This window comes from Zalophus californianus, chromosome 12 (assembly GCF_009762305.2).
Source record: "Zalophus californianus isolate mZalCal1 chromosome 12, mZalCal1.pri.v2, whole genome shotgun sequence".
NCBI classification, from domain to species: domain Eukaryota; kingdom Metazoa; phylum Chordata; class Mammalia; order Carnivora; family Otariidae; genus Zalophus; species Zalophus californianus.
In genome coordinates this window covers 71,873,652-71,896,236 of record NC_045606.1, presented here as the reverse complement: position 1 = coordinate 71,896,236, position 22,585 = coordinate 71,873,652, and the positions used below count along the sequence as shown (strand labels likewise).

The following is a 22,585-nucleotide window of genomic DNA, read 5'->3' as shown; positions in this document are numbered from 1 at the left end:
GGAAGGGGGGGGGCAGGATCTGTCTGATCACCTCGTGAGCTTTTCACACTGTCATGCTCAGTTATGCTAAATCCCCTTTGGAGGCTGTGTGCCCCCACCCAGACTCTCCCAGCATGCCTCTGCTCCTACTGACACTGCCGTGCCCTGTCCCTCTCCTGTATATAGTGAAAAATACTACACTACAAATAATACAAGGGGAAATACACCGGAAAAGGGGAGGAGGCGGAGTCTAAAAAGGTAGAAAGCCAACAAAATAGAAGAAAGGGAAGCAGAGAGAACCAGTAAAATTCGAAGACTGGGCTTAGGTCCATCCAAAGGCTTCCTAGAGCTTGGTAGCATCCTAGCGCAACAAGTCTAAAGTAATTCATGTCACATATGGCGATAGTAATTTCTAACATACAAAAGGATGGTAAAGGTAGTCTGTGGGTGGGTGCTTACTGGGTAGCCATACTGAACAGGTAAGAAAGCCTCTGGTTTTAAAAAAAATTGCAACCATGGAATTTCTGCATTATGAAAAGAATTTTTTTTTTTTTTAAAGAAATGCACACAGGATATAAAATGGTGTCCTTCTTAAAGCTTCAGGGGAACAGAACATCCGAGGAGTGCTGTGGATTTGCCCTTTGTCACATTTCCATTCTTATTGCTCCTAATTCAGCTTTGACAACAGTGAAATACGGATGGTTCTCTGAACGAAACACAGTAATTCGTAACACCCTTCAGCCTTGAATGTGTCCCTCCACCCTCACTAGCTACTGAGCCTCCATCCAGGTACTGCCTTCTCGAGGAAGTTAACATTCTTAAGGAACTCGCAGGGGTTAAGTGTCACTGCTGTCACTGTCATCATTATCAAATACTTCATCTGGGCCAGACTGCTGTTCTAACTCCAAGGTATTCCATAGCAACTCCTCTTTACAACAATCCTATTAAGTAGGTACGAATAACATCCCCATTTTACGTTTAAGACACTGAGACATAAAGCCTACCCACGGACGCATCACAGGACAGTGTTAAAGTCAACATTTGAACCCAAGCAGACTGGTTCCAGCGTCTGTGCTCTAATCACTAGGCCACACAGCATCTGTGTGATTACAAATGAGACGGATCCAGGGCGCCTGGGTGGCTCAGTTAAGTGTCTGCCTTCAGCTCAGGTCATGATCCTGGGAACCAGCCCCGCATTGGGCTCTCTGCTCAGCCGGGAGTCTGCTTCTCCCTCTGTAACCTTCCCCTTGCTTGTGCTCTCTAGTAAATAAAATCTTAAAAAAAAAAAAAAAAAAAAAAAAGATTCTAGGTACTGCTCTATCCACAAGGCTCTAGGCTGTCGGATTCAACATTTATGCTCAATGAGCTTCTGGAGCTAGAGATGTACAAATGATGGCACATTAACCCAAAAGGTATAAAGTCTGTTTTAAAAACATCTTTGTTGAAAATTTTTACACAAATATACAGCTGTAACTGGCACACCTGAAATGTTAGGATTTACAGTTCCTAGGATAAGAAAAGTGTTTCGCGTCTAATGAAAACCCTTGGCAATTTGAATATTATATGATACTAAATTATACTATATTTCAAAGTTCAAGAATCTTAAACATTTAGTCTTAAAACTCTCCACCTGGGTGATGCAATCAGAAAAAGTTGTATGAAAATATTTAATTATACAAAACAAGTAGAAATCTACCTATTTAATAACCTTTAAATAAAAAGCACAGTATTTTCCAACATGGGTATTGCATAAAAGGAAATTTTTTAAATAACGTTTTTTAATGAATATGAGTACACATTTTATTTTCCAGTGCTAGTTTGAAGGAAGAGTAGGATAAAGGTGTGTGAAATAAAAACACTATCACTTATTAACTGGCAGGAAACCCTATGAAGCTACTGTGCTGGGCACAACACTAAATTAAACAAAACGGACTCATCTGAGTCCAGCCTCTTCAGGAATTTACAGTCTAGTAGGAAAGGAAAACAAGAATAGGGCAAAAGTGTGCAAATTCTTTTTAAAGTTTTAGTAGAAAAGGCTTCTAGAAGACAAATGCATATGAAGATCCCTGCCTAACCTTCCCAGGTAACCCGGTCAACACTAAGATGCAGTGTTGGAATGACCAGTGATTACCTTTACCTTAGGGAACTCTAGTGAGGCAAAATACCAGGGCTTACCAGCATAGACTGTGGAACCAGAATGTCTGGGGTTGAATCTCATTTCTACCACACACCAGCTGATGTCAGTGGGTTCACCTGACCTGTCTGTGCCTCAGTTTCCTCATTTACAATGAGATAATTACACAGAGTTGATGGACTTACACTGCTATCAGGAGGGTACAATGAGATCATGTGAGTGCAGCAGGAACACAGAATGAACTAACTCACAAATCAACACACCTTAAAAAGAGAGCTGACGGTGTGCATTTCTACTTGCACTCAGGCCGTGCCCAACCCCCAGTTAGAGCTTAAAAGATCTTGCCAACACACAGACTCAATTAAGGGGTGTGGTCAGTCTTTAGCTCTGTGTGAGCAAGGGGCCCCCATCTTAGGGTTTTTCCAAACTTGGTCAGCAAAGAGGCCCCTACTTCTCTTAAGCAAAATGAAAATAGTTAAATATTTAATTCCATCATCTGAGCCAGAAAAATGCCCCTCCACTTGTCATTCTTATTTATGTGCAACACAAAAATAACCACAAGCGCCGGTTGTCCAGAAAAAACACACACTGTCAAACTGTGGTTAGCTGATTTGAGGTTTAGGGTGAATATGACCTTGCTATTCATTTGCTCATTTTACTGTGAGAGGAACAGACATAGACAATAAAGACTGAAGAAAATGAAAAACAAAGAAACAAAACCGAGAAAACTATTAAGCCCCTCCTTATTTTTTGAATAAGTTTTATCCATTTTTATTCATGTCCTAAATCAAGCCTGACCAAGACCTACAGACCATTGTGACCTACAGACCTCCTGAAATCCAGATGCCATCCCTGTGCATCAAATCCATCCCTGCCCTTGCCCTGTCCCACTCAGCAAGTATTACAGTTCTGCTCAGCCTGGAATCCCGTATTCTGTCGAGCAAGAAACACGCCGTGCAACGGAGCAGTTTTGCTGTGAGGACAGTATCACAGAATCCGGGAACACAAGCTAACTTGGAAGATTTCTCCTCCAAACAATTTTATAGAGAAAGCAGCCCCAGAGAAACCCGAGTCACCCAGCGAGCTTGCTGGCCATGCTCACAACGTTGGTTCTTCCACTTGCTATCTGCCCCGTCTGTCCCTTTTTGTTTAGCTACAGCACCATTGTCAGAGAAGAAACCTAACTTCAAAACTGAAACTCAGGGCTCAACTTTAAATAGCATCAAAAAGCATGAGGATACCTAATTCGGAGACATTATATGAACTGCGACAAGGAAATTTTCATCTGGATTTGAGCAATCACAACACCAGGAACATACAATCGGCTAAGTTTTATAGCCTCACAGCCAAGTTCTGGAGAGGACACTCTACAATACATTTAGACCTCTTTGTTTGTGTTTCATATGACTCATACCCCCAGCCGAATCTGGGAAAGATTTTGTGATAAAGAGCAGGATTATCCTTAATCCTTATCCCCGTCGCACACTCACAGGACTGAATGAGAGAGACGGAGACAGAGGGGGAGACTAGAACTCTTTCAACACTACTGATTTTCCTCTTCCTTTGCAGGTTACTTAGGAAGCTGCATTCCTGGGGCGCCTGGGTGGCTCTCTTGGTTAAGCGGCTGACTCTTGATTTCAGCTCAGGTCATGGTCTTGGGGTCGTGGGATTGAGCCCCGTGTTAGGCTCCATGCTGGACATGGAGCCTGGTTATGACACACCCTCTCCCCCCCTCCCCCAACTCACACTCTCTCCCTCCAATAAATAAATAAAAATCTCAAAAGGCAAAAAAACAAAACAAAACAAACAAAAAAAACCTGCATTCTTCCATCAGAAGTAATTTCAGACATGGTATTAAAAATAAGAAAATAACGAAAATTTTTCTAAAAATTCCATAAGATATTTCAAGTTGGGCTGATATGCACCTTTCCGGTTGGACTGAGAGACCATTCTTTAAAATAAGAAAATATTAAATGGCAAATAAGAGGTTAAGGCTGTAATAAGTAAATTCAAATGTATAAAACAAGTAGATTTCAATTATTTCACCCAATCACCTAGAAGCAAAGATACTCTAAAGAAAATTGCATTGCCTTCCCAACTCCTTGGAGAGCCAGTTTAGTTAACAGCCTACCTCTGCTTCAGAGATGACCATACAGCTTACATGTCAAACTCATTTTAAAGTGTCAATCATGTCCCTTTCAATCTAATTAGTTTGGAAAGTAGTGTCACTGACCTAGAACTATGCAGACCATTTATTATCATACCATTTGATCAACCTAACACTTTACCTCAGTTGAGTTTGAGACACCTGTAGCCAAAATATAATATCCTTTCTCCCACTCATTACTGGTAACTCTCAATACAATTTCCTATTTACAACTCAATTTATCTCTATGAATAAGCATAGCCAACTTCAAAGAAGCACTGACAGAATTTGCCTTACTTAAGATTTCATGGTAATTAAAATTGAAAGGTAAGGGGAACAAGAAAAAAAAAATCAGATATACCTGAACCAGCAGGGGGAAAGATCTATCTACATCTATATTTAGAAAACAGATTTGAATTTTTGGATCCCAAGAACTGCTAAAGGAGAGCAAAGAGGAAGGACGGAGGAACATGGATAGGCTGGCAGACATCTGGGACCTTATACATGGTAGGGAGACTATTCTTTTTTAAAAAAATACATAGGAGCACCTGGGTGGCACAGTCGTTAAGCTTCTGCCTTCGGCTCAGGTCATGATCCCAGCGTCCTGGGAAGCCTGCTTCTCCCTCTCCTACTCCCCCTGCTTGTGTTCCCTCTCTCGCTGTGTTTCTCTGTCAAATAAATAAAATCTTTTAAAAAAAGTAAAATAGAATAAAAAATAAAAAAATATATAATATGGCAAGCTATTTTTATAAAAGGAGTCCGTGGGTTATAAACCCATTGTCATCAGATGAGTTTGTGCTGTAATAAAGAAAACCTTTCTCAGGTTCAGAGTATTTAACTTGACTTTGACCTGGCCAAGGGCAGGATGAAGCCGAACTGAAGACATAGTAACTAGCTCCTGAGAGGTCAGAGAATACCCCTGTACCTCCATGGGAGAAGCTAAAGGCCAGAGCACAGTGAGCTGGGGTGGGGCGGGGGGGGGTTGGGCAGGCAGGGAATGAGGGGTGAGAGTGGCAGCACAGCTGGCCGGAAGATGCGAGCCAGTGAAGCAACAGAGATCACCTGGCCCCCTCTCTGGCAAGAATATGACAATCACCAAATCTTTTTCTCATTTTAGTGTTGCATATTTAAGAACTCACTTGCAAGACAAACATACAAGCAGGCGATCTTCTCTCTGAACCACAGAATAACATAATGAACCAGGGATAGAGAAAATACATGCATCCACCACCAGCACGTTGCATCCATATTTTTAAACATGGTATTAAAAACAGTAAGTATATCGGTTCTATTTAAAGTAATGACTCCTCACTCTAGAAGGCAATAATCTAAAGCAGGATGTCAGCTGCCGGCACTTCCTTTCCTAGCTTGTGTTTCCCTTTGGAGAGGTTGTATTTTACCAAAACTCCTGTTTGTCTGAAAGATAAGCAAGATTCTTCATTCATGTTTGCTTGATCAAGTAGTTATTGGTGACTATGATTTTACATCTGGTCAAATAAAATAAGCATGTATCTCCAACTCACCTTCAGGTGAAGAGCCTGTCTTTTGGGAAAAGACAGCATTTACTTTACTCTTCTTACTGATATCGCTGTTTACAGACAAGCTGGACTGAATTTTTCTATGCATTTTGTGAGAAACAGGTGCTGAAAGTCTTCGATTATCTGCAGATACATGTTTGGCCCCGTGGTGAATTCCATTTCCATTGCTCAGGCTTGTGTGGCCATTCTTTATCTTGCTGGTTTCTTCCTCACTTGGTTCCTGTGAGCACGTTGGAAGCTGAGGCAAGCGCTGGGGTTGAGCTAAACAACAGGAAAAGTTGATCCAGTTAAAAAAAGAAATATTTGAAAATCATCAAAATATATTCAGGAACAGACTTTTTTTTTTTTTCCCTGGGCTTTACCCATGGTTCTACAAAATGGAGAGAAAGAAAAAAGGAAAATATTAATAAACATGGATACAGAGAAAACATAGTTAGTAAAAAAAAGGGAAGTGGGACAGGGTCACCAAAAGTGACTTTATACAAGGCATATGAAAACAGTGGGAAAGACTGCTTTGTTTTTTAAGAAAATTTAAATTGGAAATCTGAAAAAGTTATTCCACACTCATTCAACAGCAAGTGTTTGTTTTTCTATGTACCGGGTCCCTCTTTTGGGTGCTAGAAACATGGTATTATCTCAACATCCCCAGATAACAGGATAAAATGTTTAATTATCTTTTGAGATAAAAGGAAAAAAACAATGACTCCAAGTATCAAAACTGGACAACATAGAAATATATAGTTGTTTTCTTTTCAATTTCATTTTAATTTTTTTAAACAGTTTTATTTATTTAAGTAATCTCTACAGCTAGTGTGGGGCTCCAACTCATGACCCTGAGATCAAGAGTCACATGTTCTTCCAACTGAGCCAGTCAGGCACCCCTTCAATTTCCTTTTAAGTCCTGGAGAAAACTTTTCCATATTTATTTTTAATTTGACATAAAAATAAGCCATTTATTGGGAATAAGTTGGTTGGGAATAGAAGAGAGCTTCCTTAATCTGATAAAACACATCTGCCGAAATTAAATGTCAGCACTTTAGAAATGCTCCCATTTAGGTTAGGACCAAGAAAAAGTGGCCCAAATTCACCCCTCTTATTTGACATGACACTGGAGGTACTGGTGAAAGGAATAGAACATGAAAAAGAAATAATAGGTCTGAAAAAAAATATTTTTGAGATGCATACCTAATTGGAATGTTCTAGGGGAAATTTATGAGACTACAAACCCTATGAAACACTAAGAATTTAACAAGATATATTCAAGATCAACCACATTAAAATCAACAAACTTCCTCTATGCCAACAGTAACCAAACAGCAAATATACAAGAAAAAATGAACTCTTTACAAGATCAAAAAAATAAAGAAAAAAGAAAAAAAAGCCCCCCAAAACCTCCCATAAGTATCTAAGAATTAAGCTAGGAAGAAAAATGGGCAGAGATTTTATGGCAAAAAAAATCACAGAACAGTACTGAAGGACATAAAAGAAACCTACTAAATGTAGAGTGAATATTAATCCTCCCCAATTTATTTATTTAGTGTAATTCCCATAAAATTTCCGACAGGCTTTTACACAGAACTTGAGAAACTGATCCAAAAATTTATAAGGAAAAGTAACCAAGAATCACTAAAGCAATTTTAAGGAAGTAAAAGAGGGTTGCAGCACTTGACTTACTACATATATAGTCCTATCAAGAAATTCCAGGCACTAAAGCCATGTGCTGTGGGTCCAGGCACAAATAACCAGGGGAAAAATAGAGAGAGCTCCAAATATGTATGTGTTTGCACATCTAAGTGCATATATACCTTATAGAGATAAATTACGGATGCATTAAATCCCTGTATGTGAAAAGCAAAACATTTCAGATTGAAAAAAAATATAAGAGGGGCACCTGGTGGCGCAGTCGGTTAAGCATCTGTCTCTTGGTTTCAGCTCAGGTCTTGATCCCAAAGTCCTGAGATCAGCCCCTGGGGCTCCCTGCTCAGTGGGGAGTCTGCTTCTCCCTCTGTCCCTCCCCCTGCTCCTGCTCTCTTGCAGGCATGCTCTCTCTCAAATAAATAAATAAAATCTTTTAAAAGAATATGAGACCTAATACCATGATACTAAGGAGGGACAAATTAGATTCTTTGGACAATGAATCATAAAAAAAAAGCAGGATGACTATTCATCATTTGTGCTGCCTGGCATTTCTGGACACCCTCACAGAGTTTTGGTCAATTCCTCTATCCCATTCCTTGACTGCTCTGCAGCTAGGGGACAGGTTTGTGACCTAAGTCCTACCAAGCACAAGGATGACTTACATACAGCAGTGGCCAAAGCAAGACCACAGCCACACCAGGGAGGTAACTCTGAGCACAAACAGTACAGAAGACATTTACTGGTCTTGGCTGTGGGATGCAGCGTCTGATATCCACTCCCTAGCAGACCATGGGCTGATGGCACAGCAGTGGGATTTTCAACAGAGAAGCCCCACGGAATGGATGGGAATGATCTTGGCTGTGTAACTCCTGGGAGGGTGTGTGTGCTAATGAGGAGGGAGCAGCACACCTCCTTGTGCTGAGGACGAAGCAGAAGCTGACACCCTGCAACATCCCTCCCCCATCCCACCCCAACTACTGGGTGGGGTATGTGTCACATTCCTCCAGGAAGCTCCCAACTGTCTTACTATTAATGCCTTACTAGAGGGGAAAAAAACCTTGACAATGGCATGGCCTCCAGTATCTTACGTCCTCTTCAGCGTATGAAAGTTCTTTTGAAAACTTCCCTTTTCCCCTACCCCCACCTCCCAAGTATGTAATCAGCCAGCCCTCATCACAACCCTGGTGCAGCAGCACTTTCTGCCCATGGGTCGTGTCCCCATGCGTTAATAAAACCACCTTTTTGCACCAAAGACCATCTCAAGAATTCTTTCTGGGCCATTGGCTCTGCACCCCACCCCACCAAACCTCAACACTATTCCAAAACTACATCACTAATAAATTTTTTTTCCATTTAAATTAGCCAAAATGGATTCTAGTTTTTGCAGCTGAAGAGCCCCGACTCCTCTTTCCCCCAAATGTTATTTGTTTACACTGGTTAAGTAATGAGATTATTAAAATCAACATTTACATTGATTGAGTAGCCCCTAAGCAAAGCTATCAATCACAGCACTTCAGCAAAAACAACTCTTATAAAAACAAAAACCACTCGTTGCCAAAATTTTACTATTTTATAATTTCCTGGAATTTCAAAATCAAAAACTGCTGTTCTAATTAGTCTTCTTTTCCATTTATGATTATGAACAGTTATGAAATGTAAATTAAATCTGAATACTAAGAACTCAATTTAGAAAAAGTATTGCATGCAACGCTTAACAATTATACATGGTATTGACAATGTCTAAAAAGGGCCTGATTATCTGTGATCTGGGCATTAGCCAAAACGGTATATATTTTTGACAAAGACGACAGTTTGCATTTGAGTAGGTCTTTAGCACACATTGTTTACTTCCATTCTTGTTCACATATCTTATGTCTCTTGAAGAAAAACATCTTAACATATCAAAACATTCTACCCATGATTGTGCATATTTCAAGAAAAAAGAATTCATTTCTTAACAAACAAAAGCATCTTTTCCTACCAAATCTGTTACCATTAATATCTATTAAACTAACCTATGAACTCCTCGTACAGTTTTTCGGTTCTTCAGTGATAAAAGAGAATGATTACCTAAAAATTAAATATTGGGGAATACGACAAAGTAATGGTGTGAAAATATATCAAAAATATTTTGGTTTTGTCCTTAATTCTTGATGGAAAAAAAAAAAAGTTACATCTCTGTTTAACAGCTGTATATGACCTTCTTGTAACAAAAATGGACAAGACATCTGCAAGAGGAGATCTATTATGGGTGTGCAATCATTTGATCTAGAGATTAATCTGCTGCTCCCATAGCTTCTTGTATCAACTAGAATGACATCCTAATGACTGCTATTGAACATAGATAGTTATGCATATGTATTTAAAGGGATGCCAAAGAAGACAGTTAAACCTAATTTGGTGTTCTTTTCAGAGCACTTACCAGTAATCTCGCCAAATAAATGGAATATTTGGGGCGACTTTTTCTCTGAAGAATATTTCAAGCAATCTGAGAGCTTGGTTAAATTGAAATGTCCAACTGACCGATGCTAAGGAGCTTCTTGTCAACCAAAAATGTCCTGTCATAGTCCATAATCCAAGATAAATTTAAAATTACCACGTCATAAACATTCTCAATAACTAAAAATAAAGGTGGTAAAAGACAACTACGTCTTGCCACGAAATTCTTAAACTGACAGATCTGACCTTTTTCTACTATCAAAATTGACTATTTGCAAATTACCGGGTATGGCTGGAGTGGTATTCAAACATATCCTTAATGATTTATCTACATTTCAATCTTCAAAATGATATCTATTTCTGTTGGCAGAAAAATGATAGTACATTCATTTTTGTTTCACTGTCACCCAATTATTTTTCCTATAGTTTGTATTATGGTCAGGTAACAACCGAGTATTATCTCTTTATGCCAGATTTTTAACATTAACACAATTTCTTAGTTTTATGATTTGGTCAGATACACGCAGTATGTAAGTCAAATTAAAACTGGATAAACCCTAGATAGATTAGCTATCTTAACAATTTATTTTAACGTCACTGAGAATTTTTCATGGGTGTGACTTGAATCTTACAGGAAAATTATAAGTAAAACCAAGTCAGAAACATGATTTTATTCTCAAATGAAGAACAAAAACATCTGACTGATTAAACCCCAACTACTTGGCTTTAAACAGATTTCTTTTCCTTACTGCGTAAAAGTTGTGTATGGCTTTAAAAAAAAAAAAAGCACACTAATATGGGAACGACACAATGCTTCTTAAAACACAAGTGATGCCTAGGGACCCTCACTCTCCCTTTAATGATCCACTGCTCTCATTCAGCTGTCTTTCTTTTTTCAAATCTTTACATATGTGACAGCTCTCAAAAGTAGACCATAGACCATCTGGCATTTTCAGAGGTGTAACTTGTGCAAATTCAGCTCTATTGGGAGCGCACCGCTATCTTCTGCCTGCGTTATAAAGGGACAATAGAATGGAGAACTTATGAGTTGTTTTGAATTATTCATTTTTTTGCCTGTATATTCAAGAAATTTTACAAACTCTGCATTTTGTACTACATAATCACATGCGTTAAAGGTACAAAGAAACTTTTTGACACCTTTTTTCTACAGAAAGCTGGCATTTTGTTTGATATGTGAACATTCAGCGTCTGTTATATCATTCTAAACAGGATGGGTGCTTCTACAAAAGACCCCATTTTAAACTTACTCTCTGTGAGCAAAAAAAAATGTATTCTTGATATTCAGTAACAAATGCAATACACATCAAAATTTCAAATACCAGTTATATGAACATTCAGCATCTTCAAACCTGGATAGCATTGGTCACCCGCTTACCATATGTGTAAAGAATTTTTTTTTCTTGGAAATCACTGCTCACACAATGCTGCATGACTGTAATTTTCATATCCGTGATGAATAGTTACAAATGTCTTAAGAAATACTGTGCTTTCTGGGTTCAAATGTTTTCAATCAGGAAGGAAACCAACAGAATTAAATCTAGTGATTTTCAATAAGAATAATAAATACGGAAGTAATGAGTCAATAGCATGAACTTCTTTTAATAAAAAAAAAAAAACAAAAAACTGGGTGATATTGTAGCCAGTAATAACCACACTTGAAACTGCAGCTGCTGGAGTGACAATATAAAGCAACATTTTCTTATAGCCTATAATCTGTTAGCAGGTGCAAGTCATCTCTAGTCCCTGGTCTCTTTCACAAATCAGATTTAATAAAATTACAAAAGAATTATCCTACCATGTACCCAATCTAAATGGTGGTGGTACACATACAAAGAAAATTAAATGCTTAGAATTTAAAATTGTAACAAAATTATCAAAATAGAATACTGCCGGGGGATGACTTAGTATGAACCGAACTTACTCTTCCCAGAGATAGTTAACGAAGCTTTTACTGGGTGTGCAGTACTATGCTACCCTGTGGTCACCCTGAGACAGAGACAAACATGCACATGTGCACACACACACACACACAAATGGTGGAGATTATATATAAATAAAATAGTGTTTTATTATACTTAGAACATGCACCTATAGGTAGAGATTATATATATGGAAAGCGCAGGGTTTTATTATAAATACATATAACATGCATCTAGATACAATAGCTTTAAAAATCACTTCAAGATGCATAATATGATAAAACTATATTTATTTGTTCTAATGTAAATTTAGCTAAAATCAAGTAAAATAAATGTGCTAATGGCCAACTCTGTTCCTCAGCTTGATGCAAGCCTTTCTGAGTGTACCCTAGAGAGACCCTGTACCCTAACACTTCCACAGTCTGGGAGCCCCTGGCGTTTCCTACCTGTTTCTTCAGTTCCCTTCCAAGGGCATATCCGAAAATTTTTATTTATCTCTTGAGTCTCTGAACTCTTTCATCACCTATTACATCTTCATTTTATTTAATGTATATATTAACACAGTGAAATCTATTTTGAAACTGTGACCTTTTGGTAACATTGATCACTTTAAGAATCCCAATCAAACTCTGTCTACCTACATGACTTGGAATGCACAGGATGGAGGAGACTGTCTTATGATGGAAGCATTTTTAACAGTAATTCATCAGTAATCAGTGGCAGGGGTTGCAAATGCTTCTTCCTAAACAAAAGGACAAAACTTGAGAAGTTGTTTGGAGAATCAATCATTTTCTTCATCTGGTAAAGAACATTAAGAGAGTACTTAGACATATTTCAGCAGAGCCTGAAAGCGGGAGGACTACTAGCTTCTCCCCAAATCCATGCTCCCCATTGTCCTGGCTCTTGGCTAACCATTTCCCCAGTCTTTCTGGCGGTTCAAGTTCAGCCACGCTTCCATGTTCACTCTGAAAGAATGAGAGCAGAAATTATTTCTGCCACTTCCAGGCCTAGGCCTCAGCCTGGGGTGTGTCCTCTATACTTTCTTTCTCGCACTTGCCAGCAACCCAGCTTTGACCACAGCAAAGGGAAGTATCTTAGGCATGCTGGAGAAACCAAATAGAAGAAATCTGCAGGGCGAGCAGGGAAGAGGAGAGCCTCTCACTGACCTGGAATGCTCATCCTATACTGTTCCATAAGAAATAAACTTTTATTTAGCCCATGGAGTAACGCTGGGACTCACTGTTACAAAACCCTAATAGCTTCTATCAAGTCCTATCAACAAGGATGCACATTAGAGATACTTATATGTGAACTACCCCTAGCACACATGACTCAAAAGATACCACATTTCACTAGAAAGAAAGCAACAATACATTAGTAGCAGTAGAAAGACCACTGCCAAATCCACAGCCTGTGGTTAATCTTAGAAGACAGCAGATAAGCCTTACAATGCAGAAGCTGATTATTACTGAGGGATAATCGTGCATCATGCAGTTCTGTAGGAAAAGGACCCGGTATTACTCTGCTGTTCGAAGACAATTTGTATCGTCACCACAGCTGGCAGGAGATCTAGTAGAGTGACCAACCATCTCGTTTGATCAGGACTAAGGGAGGTGCTGGGATGCAGAACTTTTAGTTTTAAAACGAGGACAGTCCCAGGTGAATCGGGATAAGTTGGTCACCTTTATATCGGGAGGAATTTGTGCACAATTGCTAACATTTTCCTCCAAAAGACACCAGCATCAGCAGATGGAGGGAAGGGCATCGGCTTTGAGCACGACCCACTAGGGTTTGAATTCTCGAGTCAGTATTTCCCTGTTCTGTGAGCCTTAGAGAGTTACTTCATCTCCCTGGGCATTAGGACCTTCACTGGTAAAATGAGAAACAAGTGACAGACCCTCATGGGTATGGACAGGTTTAACACTTCCCAGTTTCATACCATTGTTTTTCTCTTCCCTACAAAATTTTCCTGTCATTTCTTTCTGATTACTATTTGGCTTTTATTTTTTATTCTGTTACTAGGGGTTTCTGTTCCTCCCTATAAGTCAACGCAAAACCTTTTTAGAAATAAACAGGTTTCAGAAAAAGGAGCACAAACATCATCTTTCATTTTTCAGAAAAATAACTTGATTGAAAAATATACTAAAACATAAGGATTACGAAGGAAAATAATCAGCATTTTCTTTTAAGATTTGCACGTTTTTCTGAAAAGCCCCAAGCAGTAAACCAATGAACAACAAAAAATTTGTATTATATTCCCTCCAAGTGTAGCTTTTCTTGAATGCTTGGTTTCTATTCCCAAATGAATGACAAATTCAGCCTGACTTTATGCCCGCTCGTGCACATCACAGTTTCTAGTTAACTTATATGGATAATAGGAGCCCACCACTCCTACATTTGAGAACAGAATATTTTTCAGTTTAAGTTAGCAGGCTTCCTTATGGAATTATTATCTACAAGCTTTATTTATATATTAAAAGATCATATTGTCTTCTGATATAATCCCATCATGAAGACAGGATCTCTGTTTGCTATGGTATCCCCTTGTTCTCGGACTCAATAGGTATTTCCATCACTTGATTCAACTGATAAAGTGACCTCTGCTTATAATTATTTATAACTGTATAATACATATCTAAATAAATGCATATGTACTTATATTTTATAGAAAATAAATAAGCTAAGCAGTATTTTTGGATGACAGAAAACATATGAATAAAAACAGCACAAAGTCACAATCTTCCAAAAATCTGTTTTACATACTGAAATTTTACCTGTTTTCTTTTTCTTTTTTTTTTAAGTTATAAAAGGCATTTTTTTGATTTTACAAAACCAATTAGTGGGTGGGCAAGCAGAAGCCTGAAAAATCCTACTCTCATTCTGTTAAATTTGAACAAATAGGTTTCCCCAGGATTCTCAGAACAGCAGCAAGTATGAGATAGCAACAACTAGAAACACACAGCACTCTTAGGTTTCAACTTAAGATACACACTGACACACTTGGATAGATGCAGAATTGCTTTCTGACACAGGCCCCAGACCCATCCCTGCTTTGGGGTGCCTTTAGCTCTCCCCCCATGGGATAAGGGCCCTCCAGTCAAGCAAGGATACAAGTTAAAAAAAAAAAATCTTGAAACCAAGAACTCTGATAAAATATAAAAACCGCATCAAGAGTAGGCTGTTACCATGTCCACAGTAGTCAAACTGTGGAAGGAGCTGAGACGTCCTTCAACGGATGAATGGATAAAGAAGATGCAGTTCATATATACAATGGAATATTACTCAGCCATCAGAAAGGATGAATACCCACCATCTGCATCGACATGGACGGAACTGGAGGGGATTATGCTAAGTGAAGTCAGTCAAGCAGAGAAAGACAGATATCATATGGTTTCACTCATATGTGGAACATAAGCAATAGCATGGAGGACCATAGGGGCAGGGAGGGAAAACGGAAGGTGGGGGGAATCAGAGAGAGAGAGATGAACCATGAGAGACGGTGGACCCCGGGAACCAAACTGAGGGTTTCAGAGGGGACGGAGGTGAGGGACGGTGAACAGGGTGATGGGTATTAAGGAGGGCATGTGTTGTGATGAATACTGGGTTTTATAGGCAACTAATGAATCACTGAACACTTACATCACTGAAACTAATGACATACTATACAGTGGCTAACTGAACATAAAAAATTAAAAAGAGAATAGGCTGTTAAAATGTGCAATCACCTAAGTAAAGCCAAGAATGGGGAGGATGGGTATCAATACATTCTACCATACAAAATCAGCAGTCACTATGAACTGGGGGCAAAGGGGTTAAAATAAGGTGCCATCAGTTCTTGGGACACGGAGCATGTGCGTACTGAGGCTGGAGCTTTGCGGTACGCTGCAGAGAACTACTCATATTTTGGTATACTGGACTTCTTATGGCTTTCCATAGCTGCTATAAGAAAACAACAAACCCATTCTACCTGGCCATGGTAAAAGCCAACTGGGGGAAAAAGAGAGAGAGAGAGAGAGCTATTCTTCTCTGCAAGCAACACAGACAAAGCTAGCAACACACAAATAAACTTGCTAGTGTGTAAATCCAAAAAGGTGCTCCCCTCTACATAGACCAATGTCACAAGCCTTCCTTGCCTGAGACACGTCTCGGCAATTAGAGCAAGGGCAGGGTTTTGGCCTCCACTTGCCTTTGTGCAATTCACAGGCATACAACTCTAAGCAGCGGCCCCAGGAGCCAGAGAGCTGAGACCACTGAAGTTCAGACTGTCAGATACGGCAACTGAATTTCAGCAGCCAGATTACGTGTTCAGTCAAAATTCAGTGTGATTAGGTAAACATGAAGTGCTGAACGATGGAAGAGGGAGGAGAGCGAGAACTGGGAAGCCTGAAACTGCAAACTCTGTCAGATGCCTCCCGCACTCACTGCCCATCAATAAGTAGTTCCCAGGACTCATTCACAAGGGATACAGTCTGGGGAAGGAGCAGCCGCTGGGGCCAAGCCTCACCACCCACAGAAGTAATGCTAGCGACAGCAAGCTACTACGTGGAGACAGAGGGAGTCCAGAGCTTGAAAACAGAAGTGGCAAGTCAAGGGCCCAGAGTCAAAGATCATTATGCAACACAACTTTTGATGCCAGTTACCAGAACATGAACTCTTCCCCCACTACCTCCCAAGAAAGGTACTGATAAGCAATGAACAAAGATGTTAAAGAAATTAAATTGCTAGTAAAATCTCTAAGCTTAGCAAATAAAGGCTTATGACAGTTCCACCCTAAGGCAATCCCTGAATCTAAGTCCTTGTTAACAACAAGAAGAGAACTGCTAAGGCCCCCATGAGGGAATCCTCCCTGAAGCCCTTCTCAGTTACCGCCATGAAGGACACCCAACAAGGGAAATCTTAGCAGAGAATCCTGGCATGAGCACATCCACTGCCCAGGCCAAGGTCAAGGGAGAAACTCAACAGATGCTTCTGTACTATCCCTAACCAGGGGTATATGGCTATATACCCCCAGACCAGTACCATACTTGAGAGTTGACACTGCAGCTATCCTATGCTCCCTTCACCATCATACAGCCAGGAGATGTTGTAAAACATAAGTTGCAAGATCATGAGGAGCTAACTCCAAATTTGACTGAGGTCACATTTCTGAACCATCTCAAAGGAGGAATAAACATCACCCAGAGATCTGTAGAACAATGACATGACACCAGCTCTAGATGCATCATCTAAATGTGACTTTAATTTGTCTCTCATTAGGGAGAGGCGGGGTACACATATGTTTGTTCAGAGGATAATTGGATCTCATTAAGAATATTGTGAAATCATACGCACGGAAACAAATAGTATCTGTGTGTACACACAAGTAAATGTGTGGGGGTCAAGCAAGGACTGGACCATAGCAGACACCTAACCTTGATCCATCCAACATCACCCACTTTCTTCTGGTGTCACTATGGCTATTCATGAGAGCAGGACCTCAATTTACTAACAAGAACCCTTCAAAAAATAAAGTACTTTTAGTTGCATATGTTTTGTACACAGAGCTTAACACCAGGCATTTACTGACTTGCCTTTAATTATATAGCGAGTACCTTAAAGACAAGATTCCGCCTTTCTTAGAGTTCCATCAACCTTATCAGGCACATACCTGCTGACAAGGAACCTGGTACAATGTTCAGCACCCAGTGGACACCCAGTGAAAATTAACTGATGATGATGAATTATACTAGCTTTTAAGCTGTCACTTGATCCCAGTATATAACAACCTTCCTGAATAAATCAAGCAACAGTTTGGTATTCAATACCATTATAAACTTCATCCTTCACCTTCATGAGTCTAGGGAATTGCTGTAAAAGCATAATATAAGGATGGTGGAGCTACAGCAAGGATTCAAGAAATTCTCTCTGCTATAACAAGGGAATTAAAGATTCAGTTACAGATATCATACAGTGTGTAGGCAAATGTATCAAAAATACTACTTAAGTGACCTTCTTGAAAACAGCATTAAAGTCAGTATCAAATTATAAATCTAAAAGCTCCCCCCACCCTTTAATAAAAGTAAATCCAACCTGATGTAGTATCTCTTTGAGGTTAGAGCAGTGGAAATGCAAATGAAGTTCCAATTTGAAGAGAGGGAATCAGGTAGAGGAAACGATGTGCTGCTAACTGAACGTTTAAAAAAGAAATTTATTTCTGGTAGCTTATACAAGGTAAATCAGAAAAAAAGTAAATTCCACTGTTATTCCCCTGAGCTTTAATATAGGTCATAACCCTCAAAGTTCACTGGTGAGTATTTGTTATTGGGATAGCTTTTCACTCTTCAATAAATTCCTCTAAGATATGGTCCGAGACGAGGAAACCTTTGTGTTTTAGTTCTAAGAACAGTTCTCATTATAGACAATGCTCTCTCTGACATAATTTAAAGATTTAGGAGTCCAAGCAAAGTTCTCAGAAGTGACTCTAAGGCTGGGATGGTCCCAATGATCATATCCAACCCCTGCAGGAGATCCTGGAGACCTTCTTCCCTAAAGAAGTAGTGGGAAGTATATATGAATTTTAAATTCTTTCTTACATGTGAACAACAGATCACAGCTTAAACATAATGGAAAGGTTTAATATGTAAACAAATAGGGAAAAATAACATGATTTTCTCCTTCTCATCTTGTCTTCTCTGAAGATGAAATCTCACCCCCACTACCCACCCCCTTACAGGGCTACTTTAAATTTTTGGAGACTGATTTGGAGAATGTGAATTTTAGATTCTTATCTTCATCAGTGTATCAAGATGATTTTTAACATTTATGGGAATAAAATGTTACCCCAAACATAAGCCCCAGTAAATGGCTTCCATACAGAGGAACAAATTCATTAACCACATTTAAAGATTAACACAATTGAGTCCATTTATAAAAACATTTCTTCCTCTGATTTTGCCATTAAACCCCACTAAATACATCAAGGTACCTTTGGTGACAAACTAACTTAAATATATTATAAAGTATTCGTTAAGCATATACTATAGTGCCAGGCACTGTTCCAGGCATGAGGGATTACAAAATGTACAAACAACTTGCCCTCACAAAGCTTACAGATATTTATTATCTTGCCTAACAAGAAATCCAAAGATAGGGTAGCTCTACTATTATTAATTTCCTAGGTTCTATATTTTCACTGCCATCCTTGGCATGTCAACTTTCCCATCTGACTATTCTCATAGTTACAAGACTCTCTAAAACTCCTCCAGACATCACACTCAGAGATGATGACAGCCCTTGAAAAAAAAACGTGCTCTGTCTCTTTAAGAATATATTAAAAAAAAAAAAAATCCTTTCCTCCAGGAGATGTCCCTCAGGTTTCATTGGTGGACACTGGGTCACCTGCTAAAACTAAAGCTCCCTTCTTCTCTCCCCACAAAACAACACTTATTGAAAGGTCTGCCCTCTCTACCAAACTGTATGTATGCTTCTCTGTAGAAAGAAACCTGCCATCCATTCATTTGTTCATATAGTCACTTAATGAGCATTTACTAAGTGCTACATTCAAGTGCCAAGCACTTCCGACAACCTGCTGCAGCACCTGGGAACAGTGCTCACTTAGCAAAACGAATGAAGGAATGACAGAAACAATAATGTTCATCCTACAGTTCCTAATTTCAATTATTTAAGTAAAACTGAATAAGTACATATTTCTTATCTAGAAAAGTAAGGAAAACGTAAGCACAATAATTGCCTTTTCCCATACCTCCCTGATGTAATTTGACTTCTACTTAACCCAGACGCCAACCCTATAGCCCTATAACAACTAGCCCACACACACTGTGTTATTTATAATGCCAGATATTAGTTGTATTTCAGATGAAATGGGAAAAATGAGAACGTCTAAATTTACTTGTCACCACAGACCTCATATTAATTTCATTAACATTTAGAAGAATGTTGCTCTGCCTTCCAACAGTAGATAAAAACCCATAAATAATAACTGGAGCTGGTAAAACCCACCAACAAGAGATCTTAACACTTGAAGACAAAGAGTGGGTGGAAGTGCCCATTATATATAAAATTATGTTTTATGTGTTATGCTTTCTTTTACCAAATACTTAAACGGCATCTCAACAAAGACCTGAAGGGGAAGACGCCTTGCCAAGAGGAGTAATAAGAGTTCCAGGCCAGCCTAACAACACGTGCAAAGTTCTGAAGCAGAACAGGGCTTGGAGCATGTGCTGAGCCGATGTTAAGCCAGTGTGGCTAGATAATACTCCCACAGTCCTTTGGACCATATACTTACTGCCTAATTCAAATGATAAACATTAACAAATACATTAGAAAAAATCACAGAATGTGCTTCCATCAACAATTCCTGGCAATATTCTTCCAGATATTGTGCTGCTTTACCCTATAAGCCATTACTATAATAAATTATTCACTTATAAGACCACTCTCAGTAAAACTGACCGGAAGTTGACTTACATACTTTACCGTGAATCAAGATACTCCCAATAAAAGACTTCTTAGGAAGTTACAAAAAGGGGCCATCAACTGTATATAAATGTAAAATACAACCACAATTTGGAATATTAGGAAACATTTATAAAAATCTTATCCTTTAATTACTTTCCAAGAAAGAAACACATACATCCATTTCTCTGAAATGTACAAATCTATTTATACTGAAATTGTTCTGGGGCTAGAGAGACTAGCAGGAATTATCTGATGTTCTTTAATAGCAAAATGAATGGTTGTGAAAGAATCTTGCTACTATTAGGAATCTGCTCAGATTTTAGATAAGAGACTATCACTGTGATTTATACTTATCTTCCTATTTTATTCCAATTTCCCAAATCCGACTCCTTTACTCAAAATACAATTCTCTAGCAGTAGCTCTCAACCTTTTTCCAACTCCATAGGGCTTACCTGAGTAACACACATCCTTTAGTAATATCTTGTGTGGGTTCAAAAAACAATCTCCTCCAGTGATTCTCCTATCTCCTGGCTTGCGTGCAGCACTGGAGAATCTGAATTCTAATACAGGAGCCAGAGATAGGTAGAAGGCTGACCAAGAGCAAATTTTTATCATGAAGGCAAACTCTTAGGGGAGAACAAAATGGGCAACTGGACAGTCAGTGGAATAAGTTTATCTACCTGGGGTCTTAAAAATTCCTATGAATTTCTAACAATTATTTTCCATTAATAATGCCTTTCAAAGACAAATACCATATAATTTCACTCATATGTGGAGTTTAAGAAACAAAACAAATGAGCAAAGAGGAAAAAAAAGAGAGGAAGGCAAATCAAGAAATAGACACTTAACTACACAGAACAAACTGATGGTTATCAGAGGGGGGGGCTGGGGGAGATGGGGGAAATAAGTGATGGGGATGAAGAAGGGCACTTGTGATGAGCACCAAGTGATGTATGGAAGCACTGAATCACTATGTTGCACAACTGAAACCATTATTACCATGTACGTAAATGAACTGGAATTTAAAAATTTTTTTAAAAAGAAAAAATATATAGCCTTTCAAATCCTACATTATAGTTTACAGATTACAAGTGGTAACTATATATTCTCATTGATAATCAAAGCCCATTTTCAACAATTTTAGCCCTGCTTCTGCCACTAACTACTTGGGTCACTTTGGATGAATTGTTTACCCCTCTTCATGCTTCAATTTGTCAGCTGAAACAAAACAAAAAACACACAGAGATTGAACACACTGATCTCTAAGGGACGTTCCCTAACTTTAATATTATAAGAATATATAGGCCCATGATTCATTTTCAACATGTAGAAAAACAGTGTAAATATGGCATATGATATACAGAAAACAAACCGGAAAATATGAACGTAAGCACCCACATTGTTAAGGACTTAACATTCAAAATCTAAGTCCTCTAGAGAATATCTATCAATATAATTATTCACATGTCATCTTTTTTTACAGAAAGAATTATCAGAGAGTGGAAGGTATGATACCATTCAATGGGAATAGAACCATTCAATGGGAGCAAGGTTAACCAGAGGGAGTGACAGTTGGGATTGAGTGCTTTGCTCTCCACCTTCAGCCAACAATTACTAACTTAACAAGGTTCACTTAGCCGGGGTGTCAGGAGCTCGGGGCTGCTACTAGCGACAATGGTAACCAGCAGGGGGTAAAATTAAATCTCTTCCATTTTTTTGGTCCAATTTGGAAAACCAGTGACCAAAAGAGAGTATGAAAATCAGTATTTTCTCTATATGGTGATAACTGGTTTATGACCATCAATCTTAAGGGGAAAGGAGGCTGAGATTGTATCTGCAACTCATCATTCAAGCAGCTGATTTGCACTTAGCACCCCGTGGTCAGTCTGTCCCTCACTCCTGTGCTCTGTTGTGCCAGCCACTCAGGGTCTGGAGTCTCCCTGGTTTAAATTCTCCAGAGCATCCCTCTCTTGAGTCTTGTGAAGGTCAGAGTGGGAATAATATGGTTACTTCGACTCAAGGGGTGGAAAAGACCAAATGGTCTTAATCATCTGTAAGCAAACTTCTAACTGGCACACTTCTGCGCTCCCAATTTCATCCTCGATTCCAAGAGCCTTCGTGCCTCCGATCATGAACCTTTTGAGGGGCAGTGCTGTATCGGGTCATGCCAACGCTCAGGTTTTCGCTAGTCTGTGCTACGAAGCCAGTTCTTATTTCTCCATCTACTTTCTGTCTTTCAGAAAATGTTTAACAAGAAATAGACACTTTACTACAGAGAACAAACTGATGGTTATCAGAGGGGGATATTTCCTT

The 22,585-nt window shown here is 39.0% G+C and overlaps 1 protein-coding gene across 3 annotated transcripts in view; it reads right to left on the bottom strand.

Annotated features, from left to right (window-relative positions):
• Positions 1 to 22,585, bottom strand: part of MDFIC (MyoD family inhibitor domain containing) — a 127,925-nt gene that overhangs the window by 68,896 nt on the left and 36,444 nt on the right. For all 3 annotated transcript variants that reach the window (XM_027573874.2, XM_027573871.2, XM_027573872.2), the window contains exon 4: positions 5,783 to 6,058. In XM_027573874.2, coding sequence (XP_027429675.1) covers positions 5,783 to 6,058 — 276 coding nt within the window. The remainder of the gene's footprint in view (positions 1 to 5,782; positions 6,059 to 22,585) is intronic.